General features: G+C 40.8%; 1 protein-coding gene across 2 annotated transcripts in view; it reads left to right on the plus strand.

Annotated features, from left to right (window-relative positions):
* The window catches only part of LOC106081431 (serine/threonine-protein kinase/endoribonuclease IRE1), a 47,984-nt gene that overhangs the window by 24,303 nt on the left and 6,847 nt on the right, over positions 1–16,834 (plus strand). For both annotated transcript variants that reach the window (XM_013243373.2, XM_059363763.1), the window contains 2 exons: positions 16,101–16,544; positions 16,598–16,820. In XM_013243373.2, coding sequence (XP_013098827.2) covers positions 16,101–16,544; positions 16,598–16,820 — 667 coding nt within the window. The remainder of the gene's footprint in view (positions 1–16,100; positions 16,545–16,597; positions 16,821–16,834) is intronic.

Here is a 16,834-nt window from a genome sequence, read left to right on the forward strand (position 1 = left end):
CAGCCACATATTCCACTTATGTTCGTTGACTGCTCTGTTTGTTTTCAGATTCAGCTCGCTGATTCTGGAGTTAGTGGGGTCTATGCAACGAATCCCATCTCGCTCGTTTTATGGGGAAATGATGGCGGTGCATAGTGTAGTGAGTTCATAGTAAAGTTGGCCAAAAATAGGAGGAGTTAATGTAGGTGGATGAAACTTGGCACATATATTTTTATAGCCTCCATTATAGGATGGGGGTATACTAATTTCGTCATTCTGTTTGTAATACAAATTTTGCCCATGAACATTCCACTAAGGAACAGGGGCAAACTTCTCACATATCAATGAGTGCAGTCTGATACAAGTTTAACCTCAATGATATGGGGCCTCCTTTTTATAGCCGAGTCCGAACGGCGTGCCGCAGTGCGATACCTCTTTGGAGAGAAGATTTACATGGCATAGTCTCTCACAAATGTTGCCAGCATTAGGAGGGGAAAAGCACCATTGAAAAATTTTTTCTGATAGTCTCGCCAGGATTCGAACCCAGGCGTTCAGCGTCATAGGCGGATATGCTAACCTCTGCGCTACGGTGTCCTAGCATTCTGTTTGTAACTCCTCGAAATATTCGTCTAAGACCCCATAAAGTATGTATATTCTTGATCGTCATGACATTTTAAGTCAATCTAGCCAAGTCCATCCGTCTGTCTGTCGAAAGCTCGCTAACTTTCGAAGGAGTAAAGCTAGCCGCTTGAAATTTTGCACAAATACTTCTTATTAGTGTAGGTCGGTTTGGTTTGTAAATGGGCCATATAGCTGCCATATAAACCGATCTTGGGTCTTGGCTTCTTGAGCTTTAAGAGGGCGCAATTTCTATCCGATTACGCTGAAATTGTGCACATATCGTTTTGGTATGACATCTAAGAACAGTGCTATTTTGGTTGAAATCGGTCCGTAAACCTTTCTGGGGTCTTGAGTTCTGGAGCATCTAGAGGGCGCAATTCCCATCAGATTTAGCTGAAATTTTGCATGGCGTATTTTGTTACAACTCCCAACAACTGCCCTAAGTATAGTTCAAATCGGTCTGATAGAGCTGCCCTATAAACTGATCTGGGGTCTTGATTTCTTCAGCCACTAGAAGGCGCAATTCTTATCCGATTGGGCTGAAATTTGGCATAACGTGTTTTTTGTTACGACTTTCAACCAATGTGCTAAGTATGGTTGAAATCGGTCCGTAACCTGATAGAGCTGCGCTATAACTGATCTGGGGTCATGACTTCTTCGGCCTCTAGAGGGCGCAATTATTTTCCGATTTGGCTGAAATTTTGCACAACGGGTTTTTCCATGACCTTCAACATATCTGTCAAATATTTTCTGAAACGATTATAGCTTGATACACCTCCCCTATAAACCAATCTCCCTATTATACTTCTTGAGCCCCTAAAGGGCGCAAATTCCTATTCGATTTGGCTGAAATTTTACACAATGACAACTTTTAAATTAATTATGATCCGAATCAGATCATAACTTGGTATAGCTCCAATAGCATAGCATTTTCTTTTATCATTTGTTTGCTTAAAAAGAGATACCGGGAAAAGAACTCGACAAATGCGATCCATGGTGGAGGGTATATAAGATTCGGCCCGGCCGAAATTAGCACGCTTTTACTTATTTATTATTACAAAAGACTTAGGACCAAAAATGATATGATCCATTTGTCCACGTTTATTTTTAAAGTTTCAAGGAAGCTCCAGCCAATACATGTAAATTATATTTCAACTTCGGCCTGATGTAGGTAGTATAGATATTGAAAAGGTCAGATGGAGTGAAGTTATTCTTGCATCGCTTAAAAAAACCTAAAAATTTGGATGCTTCTTTCGACACTTCCAATTCATGGTTTGACCAACGGACATCACATTGTATCTCATGCCCCGAATATCAAGATAGATGTTGACGATTGGATTGAGTCAGAGAATCGTTTGTGTGACAACAAACAACACTGCGTCTTGCGTGCATTAAAATCTACTCTGTTCATTCGACCCCACTTGTAAATGGCCAGCAAGTCCTGGCAGAGTATCACATTCCCGAAGACTTGGTCTATGGTTTCGATTGGATGCAAAGTCTGGCTCAATAGATCGTCAATGAAAATGAGAAATAGAGACGGAGAAAGGACAGAGCCTTGTGGTACACCTGCGGTCAGTTTTTATTCATCGGATGAGAACTCAACTACAACAACTCGTATAGTGTGGTCCTCAAGAAAGTTCGTTATAGAACGAGAGAAGTCATTACCGACTCCAAAGGCGTTTAGCTTTGATATAAGTGCGCCGTGCCAGACTGGGGGATAGAGCGGCTCACTCCACGTTCCGACAAAAATGCCATCAGGTCACCCGTGGAGCAATTTTTGCGGAAACCATACTGTCTATCGCTAAGGAGGTCATAGGACTCAAGATACATCACAAAATGGTGTTCAACCATGCTTTCTATAACCTTGGAAAGCGCCGTTTCGCCCGTCGAGCGATTTTTGCGGAAACCATACTTTCTATCGCTAAGGAGGTCATTGGACTCAAGATACTTCACAAGATGGTGTTCAACCATGCTTTCTATAACCTTGGAAAGCTCAGAGCAAATCGCAAATCGTCGGTTGTTCGCCTGACACTTCTTGGGTATCGGCTGAACGTTTGCAACCTTCCAAAACGCGGGGAAGACTTCCGCACGGTAAGCAAAGTTGAAAAGCTTCCGTAGTAGACAAGCAAGCGTCGAAGAATAGTTACATAGAGCAAATGTCGATATACCATCCCGGCCTGGGGTTTTATTTAGTCGAGATTCGAAAAAAGTCTTTTGATGAGTCGTTCAAAAATATATCTGAGGCATCGAGCTCGATACATTCCTGAATGCATGGAGTGGTTGAGAGCTAACTGGCAGGGAAGAATTCCCCGCGAACATTTCAGCCAGCAGGTTAGCCTTGTCAACCGTTTTAGCTTCTGAAAACAGCAGAAAATATTTGCCGTTTTTGCAAAAAATGACTGCTGTCCAACTTCTAGTAGACTCACTGTTGTCGCACTAACATTTTTTGCTCATTTTATTAGCAAATTTCTCTGAGTGTATCTTTTTTTGCAACTTTGTACACAAACCTTCAAAGTTAAGATGCAACCATAAGACCTAAAAGTTTAGATTAAAAAGGAAGGGAATTTTTTTGTCTATGTATTGTAAAGATAGCAAAGCGGAGCGTGCTGGGTGGGTTAATAATTCTCAAAGTGCATTTGTCTATAGCTAGCACCAATTCAACTATTTGAAGACACCTATTTCTTATCATGCAATATTTTATATAATAATTCTGCAAAGCTATATTGCAATTCTTTTTATTGTTTCTATAATTTTTAATTCCAAGAAAGGCGATAAGAATAAAAAAATAAATACGCACATTTGGTTTCTCATGTGGTATGGCGACCCACACATATTAACCGAACCTAATAATAGATAGAATCCTGTATAAAATTTTATATTTTTTACTAAGGTAAAGATGAACGAAACAAAAAAAAAACAAAAACCTTGCTAAGTTCGACCGGGTCGAATATTATATACCCTCTACCATTGGGGCTTAAGAAGTAAAATAGGGAGATCGGTTTATAGGGGAGCTGTATCAGGTTATGGACCGATTCGGACCATATTTGACACGCATGTTAAAGGTCATGGGAAAAGCCGTTGTACAAAATTTCAGCCAAATGGTATAATAATTACGCCCTCTACAGACTCAAGAAGTCAAGATCCTAGATCGGTTTATATGGTAGCTATATCAGGTTATGGGCCGATTTGAACCATATTTGGCACAGTTGTTGGAAGTCATAACGAAGACCTGTACTGCAAAATTGCAGTTATAACAAGAAGTCAAGATTGGTTTATATGGCAGCTATATCAGGTTATGGACCGATTTGAACGATAATTAGTACAGTTGTTTGAAGTTATAGCGAAGCACGTCATTTATGTTAAATTTCAGCCAAATTGGATAGGAATTGCGACCTCTAGGGGCTCAAGAAGTCAAGAACCCAGATCGGTTTTTATGACAGCTATATCAGATTATGGAACGACTTCAACCATACTTTGCACAGTTGTTGGAAGAATTGCGCCCTCTAGTTTCTCAAGAAGTCAAGATCCAACATCGGTTTATATTTACAATCCCAACCGACCTACACTAATAAGAAGTATTTGTGCAAAATTTCAACCGGCTAGCTTTACTCTTTCGAAAGTTAGCGTTCATGGATGGTCGTGGCTGTATCGACTTAAAATTTCATGACGATGAAGAATATTTATACTTCACTAGCTGGACAGGGCCCGCTCCGCAGCGCCTTTCATAACGCTATTACTGTTTATTTGAGACTTATATAGCAATGATCGATATATAAATCATGTTTTGGTATAGCTTTATGATGGGGACGTTTCGCCCCGAATGTGGATATCGAATTCGTGTCATTGAAGCGCAGAGGTAAACAAGACCGCCAATAATGCTAAACGCCTGGGTTAAAATCCTGGCGAGAACATCGCAAAAATTTTAAGATGTGGTTATCCCCTCCTAGTGTTGGCGACATGTGTGAGGTGCTTTGCCACGCACAAGAGCCATGTGAAAACTTCTCCCCATAGAGGTGTCGCACTGCGGGAAGCCATTGGGACTCGGCTATATAAAGCAGGTCCTTTATCATTGAGATTAACTTGAATCGGACAGCATTCATTGACATGTGAAAAGTTGGCCTATTTTCTTTAATGAAATGTTCTTGGAAAAATTTTGCTCTACTCCCTTATACCTTTCTTCGGACTCCTTTATTGTAGTTGTTAAATATGTCCGGCTTGGGGTGCATTTTGGGAGTAGGTTGGCCAACCAGACACTTGGCCCTTAGAATAAATATAAGCTTCGTGCTATACCCTCAAATATTTTTTATATGAGTCCAATATTACCATAGCCTGTAAATAAGTCCTGTTTCATTTGAGCCCTATATTGTCGTGATTTGACTCCCATAATTATGCCCATTTGGGGGCGTTTGGGGGTGGTGAAACACCCATTACATGGACTTCACTTTTTTTGACGTTTTCGTAATCTACTCCCGAATACCTTCGATTTGAGGCCCATATTGATATCAACGTCCAATATGTCTGTCTGGGCGAGTTTTGGGGTTGGTGCGGCCCGCTCGGTATTTGTACTCCAATTTTAATACCATATTCGTATACTAATTTCCAATATCTTTCATTTGATACCCATATTGTTCCGATCGGTTCACTTTTGATTTTGGTTAGTGCGCCCCATTTCCGAAAAATTATATAACCTTTGTTTCCTTCTAGATCAACCTACAACATCCGCGAAAATTTCGAGAAAATCGATTCTGTCGTGTATGAGTCTATACAGAGCAAACATACAAACCAAGTCCCATATAGTCGTGATTGGCTAATACGCTCATTTGTGGAGTTTTTGGGAGGGTAGGTGACCCCCTATACTTCGACCTGATTTTGTATGCCAGATTCGTAATCTACTCCCAAATACGTTTCATTTTAGCCCCATTTTGAGAGGAACGCTCAATTTGTCTGCTTGGAGGAGTTTTGGGGTTAGGGCGACTTCCTGGGAACTTTGACCCAATTTCTAATACCATATTCGTATTCTACTCTTCAATACCTTAATTTGATACCCATATTGTCCTTAGCGGTCCACTTTTGATTTTGGTTCGTGTTTTTGGGGACGCGGGGAAAGGTCCGCCTCCTTCCAATATCAAAAAATTATAAAGCCTATTCCTCCTTCCTGGCCATATTCGTAATCTACCCCCGAATACCTTTCCATGATGGTCAAATAAACCTATTTTAGAGGGTTTTGGGGCTGGGGCGGCCCTTAGTTACTTGGACCCAATTTTTAATATGAAATTCTAACTACTCCTGAATACCTTTTATTTGAGTTCCATATTGTCCCGATCGGTCCACTTTTATTCTTGCGTCGTATTTTTGGGTTAAGGGGGAGGGTCCGCCCCAAAAAATTATATAGTCTATATTTCATTCCAGACCAACCTACACAATCTGTAAAAATTTTAAGGTAATCGGTTCAGCCGTTTTTGAGTCCATACGGAACAAACAAAAAAACCGACAAACAAACAAACACAAATTGATTTTTATACCGAAATATGCGTCTGAGACCCCATAAAGTATATATATTCTTGATCGTCATGTCATTTTAAGTCGATCTAGCCATGTCCGTCCGTCCGTCTGTCTGTCGAAAGCACGCTAACTTTCGAAGAAGTAAAGCTAGCTGCTTGAAATTTTGCACAAATACTTTGTATTAGTGTAGGTCGGTTGGAATTGTAAATGGGCCAAATCGGTCCATGTTTTGATACAGCTGCCATATAAACCGATCTTGGGTCTTGACTTCTTGAGTCTCTAGAGGGCGCAATTCTCGTCCGATTTGGGTGAAATTTTGCACATAGTGTTTTGGTATCACTTCCAACAACTGTGCTAAATATGATTCAAATCGCTTCATAATCTAGTATAGCTGTCATATAAACCGATCTTGGATCTTGACTTCTTGAGCCAATAGAGAGCGCATTTCTCATCCGATTTGGCAGAAATTTTGTACAATGGCTTCTCTCATGACTTTCAACATACGTGTCTAATATGGTCTGAATCGATCAATAGCTTGATACAGCTCCCATATAAACCTATCTCCCGATTTTGCTTCTTGAGCCCCTACAAGGCGCAATTCTTATCCGAATGTAGTGAAATATTACACAATGACTTCTACAATGTTCAGCATTCATTTATGGTCCGAATCGGACTATAACATGTCATATATAAGATGGGGTCTTAGACGAATATTTCGAGGAGTTACAAACAATGACGAAATTCGTTTACCCCCATCCTATGGTGGAGGGTAAAAAAGGAAATTCCAGTTCCACGACAACGTCTTTGCTGAAAAGTTTCGCAAAAATCTTTTACTCGCCAAGAATTCACATGAGAACTGTTCATGTTTGTGTGCGTTGACCACATATTCTAATTTTATACCATATGTAATTCTGGGCCTATGTTGTGATGCCATGCACACAATGTGCTGATTTTCAAATGCGTTTGCTCGAATAATAGTGCGAATGCCTTAATTGCTTTGAAAGTGATGTATGTCTTTAATAATTCTCAATTGCAAAATACATTGTTGGCAATTGCAAGTGAAAATGTACGAAGAAAAACGTGGACTCGACTGTAGTGAGTTCACCATTAAACAAAAACATTTTAATAATGAACCAAGTCTAAGTCTAGTGGTTTAATTTCACCTACATCTTTTCTACCATTGTAAATGACACTAAGAAGGATTGCCATTTGGAAAATTCTAAACTCTTAAAACAAGTAAAAACGCTTAAAGTTCGTTCTGGGCAAATTTAGTCGATATCGCGTAATAAAATCTCCCTAAAACGTGATATCGGTCTATTCATACTAAAAATAAACATATCTTCACTTTGTTCTTTCTAGTACATTAAGGGCAATATTATACCCTCCACCATAGGATGGGGGTATACTGTTTGTAACACCTCGAAATATGCGTCTAAGACCCCATAAAGTATATATATTCTTAATCGTCGTGACATTTTAAGTCGATCTAACCATGTCCGTCCGTCTGTCTGTCTCTCGAAAGCATGCTAACTTTCGAAGGAGTAAAGCTAGCCGCTTGAAATTTTGCACAAATGTTTTTTATTAGTGTAGGTCGGTTGGGATTATAAATGGGCCAAATCGGTCCATATTTTGATATAGCTGCCATATAAACCGATCTTGGGTCTTGACTTCTTGAGCGTCTGGAGGGCGCAATTCTTATCCGATTTGATTGAAATTTTGCACATAGTGTTTTGGTATCACTTCCAACAACTGTATTAAGTATGATTCAAATCGGTTCATGTTTTGATAGAGCTGCTATATAAACCGATCTTGGGTATTGACTTCTTGAGATTTTAGAAGACGGAATTCTTATCCAATTTGACTGAAATTTTGCACATAGTGTTCTGATATCACTTCCAACAACTGTGCGAAGTATGGTCTAAATCGGTCCCTAACCTGATATAACTGCCATATAAAGCGATCTTGGGTATTGACTTCTTGAGCCGCTAGAGGGCGCAATTCTCAACCAAATTTAACTGAAATTTTGCACATAGTGTTCTGATATCACTTCCAACAACTGTGCGATGTATGGTCCAAATCGGTCCATAACCTGATATAGCTGCCATATAAATCGATCTTGGGTCTTGACTTCTTGAGCTTTTAGAAGGCGGAATACTTATCCAATTTAACTAAAATTTTGCTCATAGTGTTTTGATATCACTTCCAACAAATGTGCGAAGGATGGTTCAAATCGGTCCATAACCTGATATAGCTGCTATATAAATCGATGTTGGGTCTTGACTTCTTGAGCTTTTAGAAGGCGCAATTCCTATCCGATTTGACTGTAATTTTGCACGTGGTGTTTTGGTATCACTTCCAACATGTATGCGGAGTATGGTCCAAATCTGTGCATACCCTGATATAGCTGCCATATAAACCGATCTGGGATCTTGAGTTCTTGAGCCTCTAGAGAGCGAAATTCTCATCCGATTTGGCACACATTTTGTACAATGGCTTCTCCCATGGCCTTCAACATACCTGTGCAATATGGTCTGAATCGATCTATAGCTTGACACAGCTCCCATATAAACCGATCTCCCGATTTTGCATCTTGAACCCCGAATCGGACTATTACTTGATATAGCTCCTCCTCCGTCCATATACATTATTCTTTCTTTGCCTAAAAAGAGATACTGCGCAAAGAACTCGACAGATGCGATCCATGGTGGAGGGTATATAAGATTCGGCCCGGCCGAACTTAGCACGCTCTTACTTGGTTTGTAATAATAATGGCATTTTTAAAAAATCTAAATCCATCTCTCGCATTAACAAAAAAATAAATTTAAATAAAATTCAGAATAATTCTTCTTAGAATTCCACTTTCAAAATTTTAAATAATTCTTCTAAGAATTCTAATCAACGGTGTTGGGTAGTCAAGCTCTGCGTTTTTAATTGTTTCTAATTTTTTTCTGCCTGTGGCAAACAAAAAATCTACATTGTTTGCCTACATGTTTAAATGATTGCTTCGTAAGTTTGTAGTTTACAATTTATTTTTCTTTGAAAGAAAAAATGTATGTGCCTTTTTCCGTTTTTTTCTGGTGTATGTGTTTAGAGCAAGAGGAAAAGATAAGGAAAATTAAAAAAAAATCTCTTTAAAAAAACGACATAGTGATAATGATAAGAATACGACTATGGACGACTGTATAGCAAGTCAATGAATGTGTCTTTAAGAACCGATACTTAATTTATTTTATTTACTTTTGTTTTTGATATAGAATGTTTTTATGATAGCCAAATCAACGTGCAGAACATTCGATGGATGGGAAATTGTTGCTAGCTATTGGACGTTAATACATCCTCTGTGTTAGACTCCAGAAAATTCGTATTAAATGTGAAATTTAATTAGGCCAAAGACATTGTCTCTAGGAGTACATAACATTCACTTCATTTTAGTATTTATAATGACTATGGGCTTGGTTTTTACCAAAATCATCTCCGACTCTGAAGAATTCAATATAAAATGGCCTGTGTTTTATTACAAATTGTATGATTTTATACAAATTGGAATGCCCCAACATTTCGGGTAATGGGGCCGGTACGCAATTATAGCGAAAATTTTGGCTCATGTCTCCGCTAGAAAATAGTTGTCAATTGATGAAATTTAGCAGAGGCATTCAGATTCAGATTCAGGTTCAGGGTATTAAACAAGTAAAAAGTCGTTAAGTTCGGCCGCGCCAAACTTTGGATACCCACCATCTCGGGTATATATGTAAACCAACTTTCGTCAAAACCCGGTGAAAAATGCATACCTTATGCCCCATAGCAGCTGTATCGAAATATGTTCTGATTTGGACCAAATACTAATAAGTACAGGCCATTGTTCAATTGTGTATAACAAAATATTGGTCTTTTTAGTGTTATCATATAAGACAGAGATGTCGAAAAGCCTAACATAAGTCACTGTGTCAAATTTCAGTTAAATCGGATTATGAATGCGCCTGTTATGGGGCCAAGACTAGATCGAGAGATCGCTCTTTTTGGCAGCTTTATCCAAATCTGGACCGATTTGGGCCAAGTTGCAGACAAATGTCGAAGAGCCTAGCACAACTCACTGTCCCAAATTTCGGCGAAATCGGACAATAAATGCGCCTTTTATGGCCCCAAAAACCTTAAATCGAGAGATCGGTCTATATGGCAGCTATAGCCAAATCTGGACCGATCTGAGCCAAATTGAAGAAGAATGTCGAAGAGCGTAACTATATGGCAGCTATATCCGAATTTGGACCGATTTGAGCCAAATTGAAGAAGATTGTCGAAGGGCCTAACACAACTCACTGTCCCAAATTTCTTCCATATCGGACAAAAAATGTGCCTTTTATGGGCCCAAAATCTTACATCGAGAGATCGGTTCAGATTTTGATATATCTGCCATATAGACCGATCTCTCGATGTAAGATTTTGGGCCCATAAAAGGCACATTTTTTGCCAAATCGACGGGCCTAACACAACTCACTTTCCCAAATTTTGGCAAAAACGGCCGCTATATCCATTCTGGACCGATCTAGGCCAAATTGAAAAAGATGTCGAACAGACTAACACAACTCACTGTCCAAAATTTCAAAAAATGCTCCTTTTATGGGCCCAAAACCTTAGATCGAGAGATCGGTCTATACGGCAGCTATATGCAAATCTTGATCGATCTAAGCCAAATTGCAGAAATATGTCGAGGGGCTTAACTTAACTCACTGTCCCAAATTTCGGCGACATCGGATAATAAATGCGTCTTTTATGGGCCCAAAACCTTACATCGAGAGATCGGTCTATATGACAGCTTTATCCAAATCTGAACCGATCTGGGCCAAATAAAAGAAAGATATCGACTGGCTTAACACCACTCACTATCCCAAATTTTGGCAAAATCGGACAATAAATGCGCCTTTTATGGGCCCAAGAGCTTAAATCGAGAGATCGGTCTATATGGCAGCTTTATCCAAATCTAAACCGATCTGGGCCAAATTGAAAAAGAATATCGAAAGTCCTAACACAACTCACTGTCCCAAATTTCAACAAAATCGGATAATAAATGTGGCTTTTATGGGCCTAATACCCTAAATCAGAGGATCGGTCTATATGGGGGCTATATCAAGATATAGTCCGATATAGCCTATCTTCGAACTTAACTTGCTTATGAACAGAAGAAGAATCTGTGCAAAGTTTCAGCTCAATATCTCTATTTTTAAAGACTGTAGCGTGATTTCAACAGATGGACGAGGGGACAGACGACGGACATTGTCATTATAGGGTCGGAAATAAAAATCTGTTGAAAATTGTTGTTGTTGTTCTAGTCAAGCTCCTATAGATGAGCAAGCACGTTCCGGTCTATAACCTATTGCCGCGGGAACATCATACAACTCCTTCAGACTTGTTGAGGTCTGCGAAACATCCGGAGTATAGTACGAATACTGCAAGTCTCCAATTGCCATCAGCCTCATCCAATCTACCCACCTTAGTCTCCCAAGCATGTATTCAGTATCTCTGCCACTGTTTGGCATCCCTGCATGTGTCATTGGTCGAAAAGGAATATGTTCCTCTATGACTTAATCCAGTGCTGCGTCTGGTCAAATCTCACCAATCTTTTGTAGAGCGCAACGGTATATATCAATTGAACTGGAGGAGGGCCAGGCTATTCCGCAAAGACAGTGTATACCGATAACAGTCCATTGACTATCCCACCCCAATTGTTCCTAGGTACACAGCATGTTCCTCTCCCATGTCAACAACTACCATCACCAAGCTTTCCTTAGCGACTGTAGCAAAGGTTCTTGGACCTATTTTACCATTGTTCGCATTAGTTCTTTTGGCTGTGCCTTTTCCGAATTTCCTAAATAAGGGAGCCTTTCTAATTATCGATGAGAGTTTTAGAATCATTCTCACCAAGCCTCTCAATAAATCTAAGGGCGAAGTGACTTTTGCTATTCCAAGTCCTCAAAGAGAGTAATAGATTGCCAGATAAGGTCGTTGCCCTAGGCAAATAATGGACATGCGAACTTAAAATAGATTCGGTCTTCGGATTAGAACCAGTCGTTTTTCGGCTAATGACTCCAGTCGAGGTCTCAATAGCAGACAACATGCTAAGGCCTGATACCACAACCGCAACTGTAAGTTCTTTGTAGTCCAATTTTAGCCTATTACCGGGCTCTAGATTTGCCGCTCCTCTGGAAAAAGACGCAAATTATCAACCGGGCAAGATAATTTAGATTGTCCAAGCATAGAAGACATTGACGAAAATGTTAACAGGATTACTACTGCACTTGTGGGGTCCTTCGAAGATAGTTGTCCTCTTCGGGAAAGGAAATCAGCTTAAGAAAAAACCCTGGATGCTCGGGGAGTTTCGCAACATTGGGAAAGAGGTCCGCACACTTTAGAACAGAGCACGTCGTAAAAAAGCGGATATTGGGATGTGTGTTACACACGGCTCAAGGAATACAATAAGATTACCAGAGGGTCAAAACGTGCCTCCTGGAAGCTTTTCTGCGAACAGTTCGATAGCGTTAGTGACGCCGCCAAGATAAAAAAGTTTCTCTCAAAAACCCATGTCCAAACTGAAACTTTAGTAGACTATATGGGATTGAGAGCAGAGACAACGTAGGACATGTTGAGGCTTTTGATGAAAACGCATTTTCCACAGGATACGACGGGACTCACGGTAGACACTGGTATCTTGGAATAATGACGTTGATCGAAGGTTTATAATAAGGGAATTTATGGTGAAGGAATCCTTGAGCAGCTTCAAACCATTTAAATCACCCGTACCTGATGGTATATTTCCAGCGTGACTACAGAAAGAGGCAGACGATCTGGCGCCTCATCTGGTCAATATTTTCACAGCGTGCCTATGACTTGCATATATTCCGAAAACCTGGGAGGAGCAAGGGTGGTGTTTATACCCAAGCCCGGCAAGGAAAGTTATGCAACACCAAAAGCCTAAAGACCCATAAGCCTTACGTCCTTTCTACTCAAAACCATGGAACGTATTGCGGACACCATGATAACCAGTAGGACATCAGCGAACTGCTTAAATACAAACAGCATGCCGATGTCAAGGAAAGGTCGGTGAAGACTGCCCTGCACGAGGTTGTGCATAAAATAGAAGAATCCTTCGATGCCAAAACGTACACCCTGGTAATATGCATTGACATCGAGGGGGCTTTTAAAAATGTGCGGACCGACACACTGATCCAATTCTTAGACCAGTACCGGGTGGACCCGGTCCTTAGAGACTGGATAAACCCAAGCTAAGGAACAGGTGGATAAAGTGTGTGTCCCATGGTATAAATATAAGGGAGAAAGTGGCACAAAGCATGCCACAGGGGGCATATTATCGCCACTGCTATGGGTGACCACACTAAATGACCTATTACGGGTGCGGACCGAGGAGGGATTTGAACCCGTCTGCTACGCATACGATGTTATAATACTTCTAAGGGGTAACGATCCGAACGAGCTATGCAGAATGGCCGAAAGGGTCTTGCATATGGCATATGACTTGGCTAGACCCAAAGGTCTCAATGTTAACCCAGAAAAGACTAAAATATGCCCGTTTAAAAGGAAGACGAAGGTGGACCAATTTAACGCACCACGTTTCCTCAATAAGACGATGTCGATATCTGACAAAGTCAAATACTTAGGTGTGATCTTGGACAGGTACTGAATTGGAAGTGTCACATTCAGGAGCGTACTGAGAAGGCTCACAGATATTGGACACTATGTAGACGGGCCGTATGCTCGAAATGGGGCCTGAATCCGAGGATAGTCCACTGGCTCTACAGAAACGTGATTAGACCAATACTTACTTACGCCTCAGTAGTTTGGTGGACTGCTATGGAGAAAGAGTGCAAGATAAGGACCATACAATAGGTTCAGAGAACATGTTGTCTTGGCATAGGCGGAACGATGAGGACGACGCCCACTAGGGCACTGGAGACCGTTCTAGATATCCGGCCCATTGATATACAGATTAAGTGTGAGGCAGCCACAGCGGCTATGAGACTTAAGGCGATGGGAGAATGGATTGAGGATGGGAGCAGCTCATACCATCGCGGTATAATCGTAGCGACGATAGGAACCCTGGATGAAAGGGAGGAGGTTTCCGATCGTATACCTGAGATGAACCTTGAGGTCGGGTGCGAGGCACTGCTGCCATCGGCACGTCATGTTGCACGAATGGATCAAAGCAGAGGAGTGGGCTTGAGGGTCTACATTGAGAACTTAAGGACTGACATCTGTTTTAGACTGCCTGACCATAATACGGTCCTGCAGGCGGAGATCCGGGCGATCGAGTGTGAACATCTTTACCGATAGTAAAATTGCCATAAGGGCAATATCAACCAGGACGGTAAGGTCACGAACAGGACGGTAAGGTCACGAAGGAGATTAACGCCTTCTCTGAGGATGGCTTAATTCGCATCGTTGGGGTGCCGGGCCATAACAGAGTAAGGGGAAATGAAAGGACAGACGATTTGGCGGTGAAGGCCAGAGGACTGCCGTCAATAAACTTGGTTGACCCGAAGCCTTTTGGGTCGACGCAGTTCGAGTGAATGGAGTGGGCGTCGAATGCGCATGCAACATTGTGAAACAGCGAAACGGTCGGTAGGACGGCGAAAATCCTATGGGGGATCCAGATCATGAGGAGACGAGGCTATTACTGAAAGAAAGCAAGAAGGAGGTCAGTATAGCTATTGGTATCATAACGACACACATAGGACTAGGAGCTTACTTATGTGAAATCGGTACGGCAAGCGATAGCATGTGTAGGCCACATGCTATCGCTTGCCCGTCATTGTCATTGCCCGGCTTTCGCTTCTAACAGATACCGGCACTTAGGACCAACATGACATGAACCAACTTAGGGGAGTGGTATTGAAAACAATTAAGGATTTTGTAAGCAGCATGGAATTCCTAACCTAACATTTTCTTCTTAGAGGTTACTTTATAGTTTTTAGAGCGCACAACGAGCTGATTACTGTCTTAGTGTATGTCCATAGTGGCATGGGGCGGATTAATATCTGCACCCTCTTTTCAACCTAACCTAACCTAAGTTATTTTTTGAATATTTTTGACAGTTTTGTTTTTGCTATCATTTATGTAAGCCTATTGCAGGTCGGTCACGTAATGACCATAAGAATTATGTTAAGCGGAATGATTTGATTATTGGAATGTTGCTAAAAAAAAGAAATTGCCTGATCAATGGATCCTTGGACATAGACATAACAGCAGGCTAGATTTTCTGTTTCACTACCATCGTTTTGCTCATTTTTGTGAAATTTAAGTAACATCCTAAGCAATTCGCATATGTTATGTTAAAAGGCCACAGAAAACAACATCCCCGTTCACCTGCAGGTCAATATTTCATTCATGAAAAACTGTTTTATATTTTTTGAAATATTTTTGAAAATAATTAAGAGAAGATGATTAACTTTTTGCAAATTGCAAATTTTGCCCATGAAAATTCCACTAAGGAACAGGGGCAAACTTCTCACATATCAATGAGTGCAGTCCGATTCAAGTTTAAGCTCAATGATAAGGGACCTCATTTTTATAACGGCACGCCGTTCGGACTCGGCTCAACCTCTTTAGAGAGAAGTGTTACATGGCATAGTACCTCACAAATGTTGCCAGCATTAGGAGGGGAAAACCACTGCTTAAAATTTTTTCTAATGGTCTCGCCAGGATTGGAACCCAGGCGTTCAGCGTCATAGGCGGACATGTTAACCTCTGCGCTACGGTGGCCTCCAACTTTTTACCATCTGTAAATAGCAGAAAATGTTTGCTGCTTTAGAAAAAAACTGCTGCTGTCCAATTTTCTGTTGCTAGAGCAAACATTTTTGCTGTTTTACTAACAAATTTCTCTGAGCGTATGTATAATGATTTAGGCAATTTAGCCCATGCAATCTATAAATCTTCCCCTTTCATATATGTTTTGTAAATTAACATTCTCAATTTGATTCTTCTCTTTACAGATCCTCCAATAAGAGCCGAACAGCAGCAGAATGTTCATGTGCCACAATATTTACCGGATCCCAGAGATGGAAGCATTTATCAACTTGGCGACATGGGTAATTTGAAAAAGTTACCCTACACCATACCGCAGCTAGTAGCCAATGCTCCCTGTCGGTCTTCGGATGGAATTTTATATTCTGGCAAAAAGAGCGACACGTGGTTTATCGTTGATCCAAAATCGGGGCGGCGAGAAAAGGTGGGCTTTGATGGCTCAGTGGAAGGTGGAGGATCAGCCGGTGAACGCATAGGTTGGGCAACATCAAGGGCCATCTATTTGGGCAGGACACAATACACGGTTATGATGTTTGACAGCATGAATAAGAATAAAAATACCAAGCCATGGAATATAACATTTTACGATTATAGTTCGATGGCCACCACACCTGATATATCAAAGGATTACGGTACGCATTGGAAATAATTATGAAATTTTCAATATTTGAATCACTACTTTTAGAATACCTACACTTGACCACTACCACCAATGGAAATATATTGACTTTGGATCGTAAAAAGGGCAAATTTGTATGGAAAAATGATTTGAGCAGCCCCGTTGTAGCTGCTTTTCTTTTGGGCCCCGAGGGCTTGTTAAGTGTGCCTTTTACCACTGTATCCGACGAAGCTTTTCAGGCCATTTTGGATGAATCTAAAGATGGCAACGTGAATACTGTGAAATTGTTGTAAGTAGTCAGGA

The sequence above is a fragment of the Stomoxys calcitrans genome, chromosome 2, assembly GCF_963082655.1.
Source record: "Stomoxys calcitrans chromosome 2, idStoCalc2.1, whole genome shotgun sequence".
Lineage (NCBI taxonomy): Eukaryota > Metazoa > Arthropoda > Insecta > Diptera > Muscidae > Stomoxys > Stomoxys calcitrans.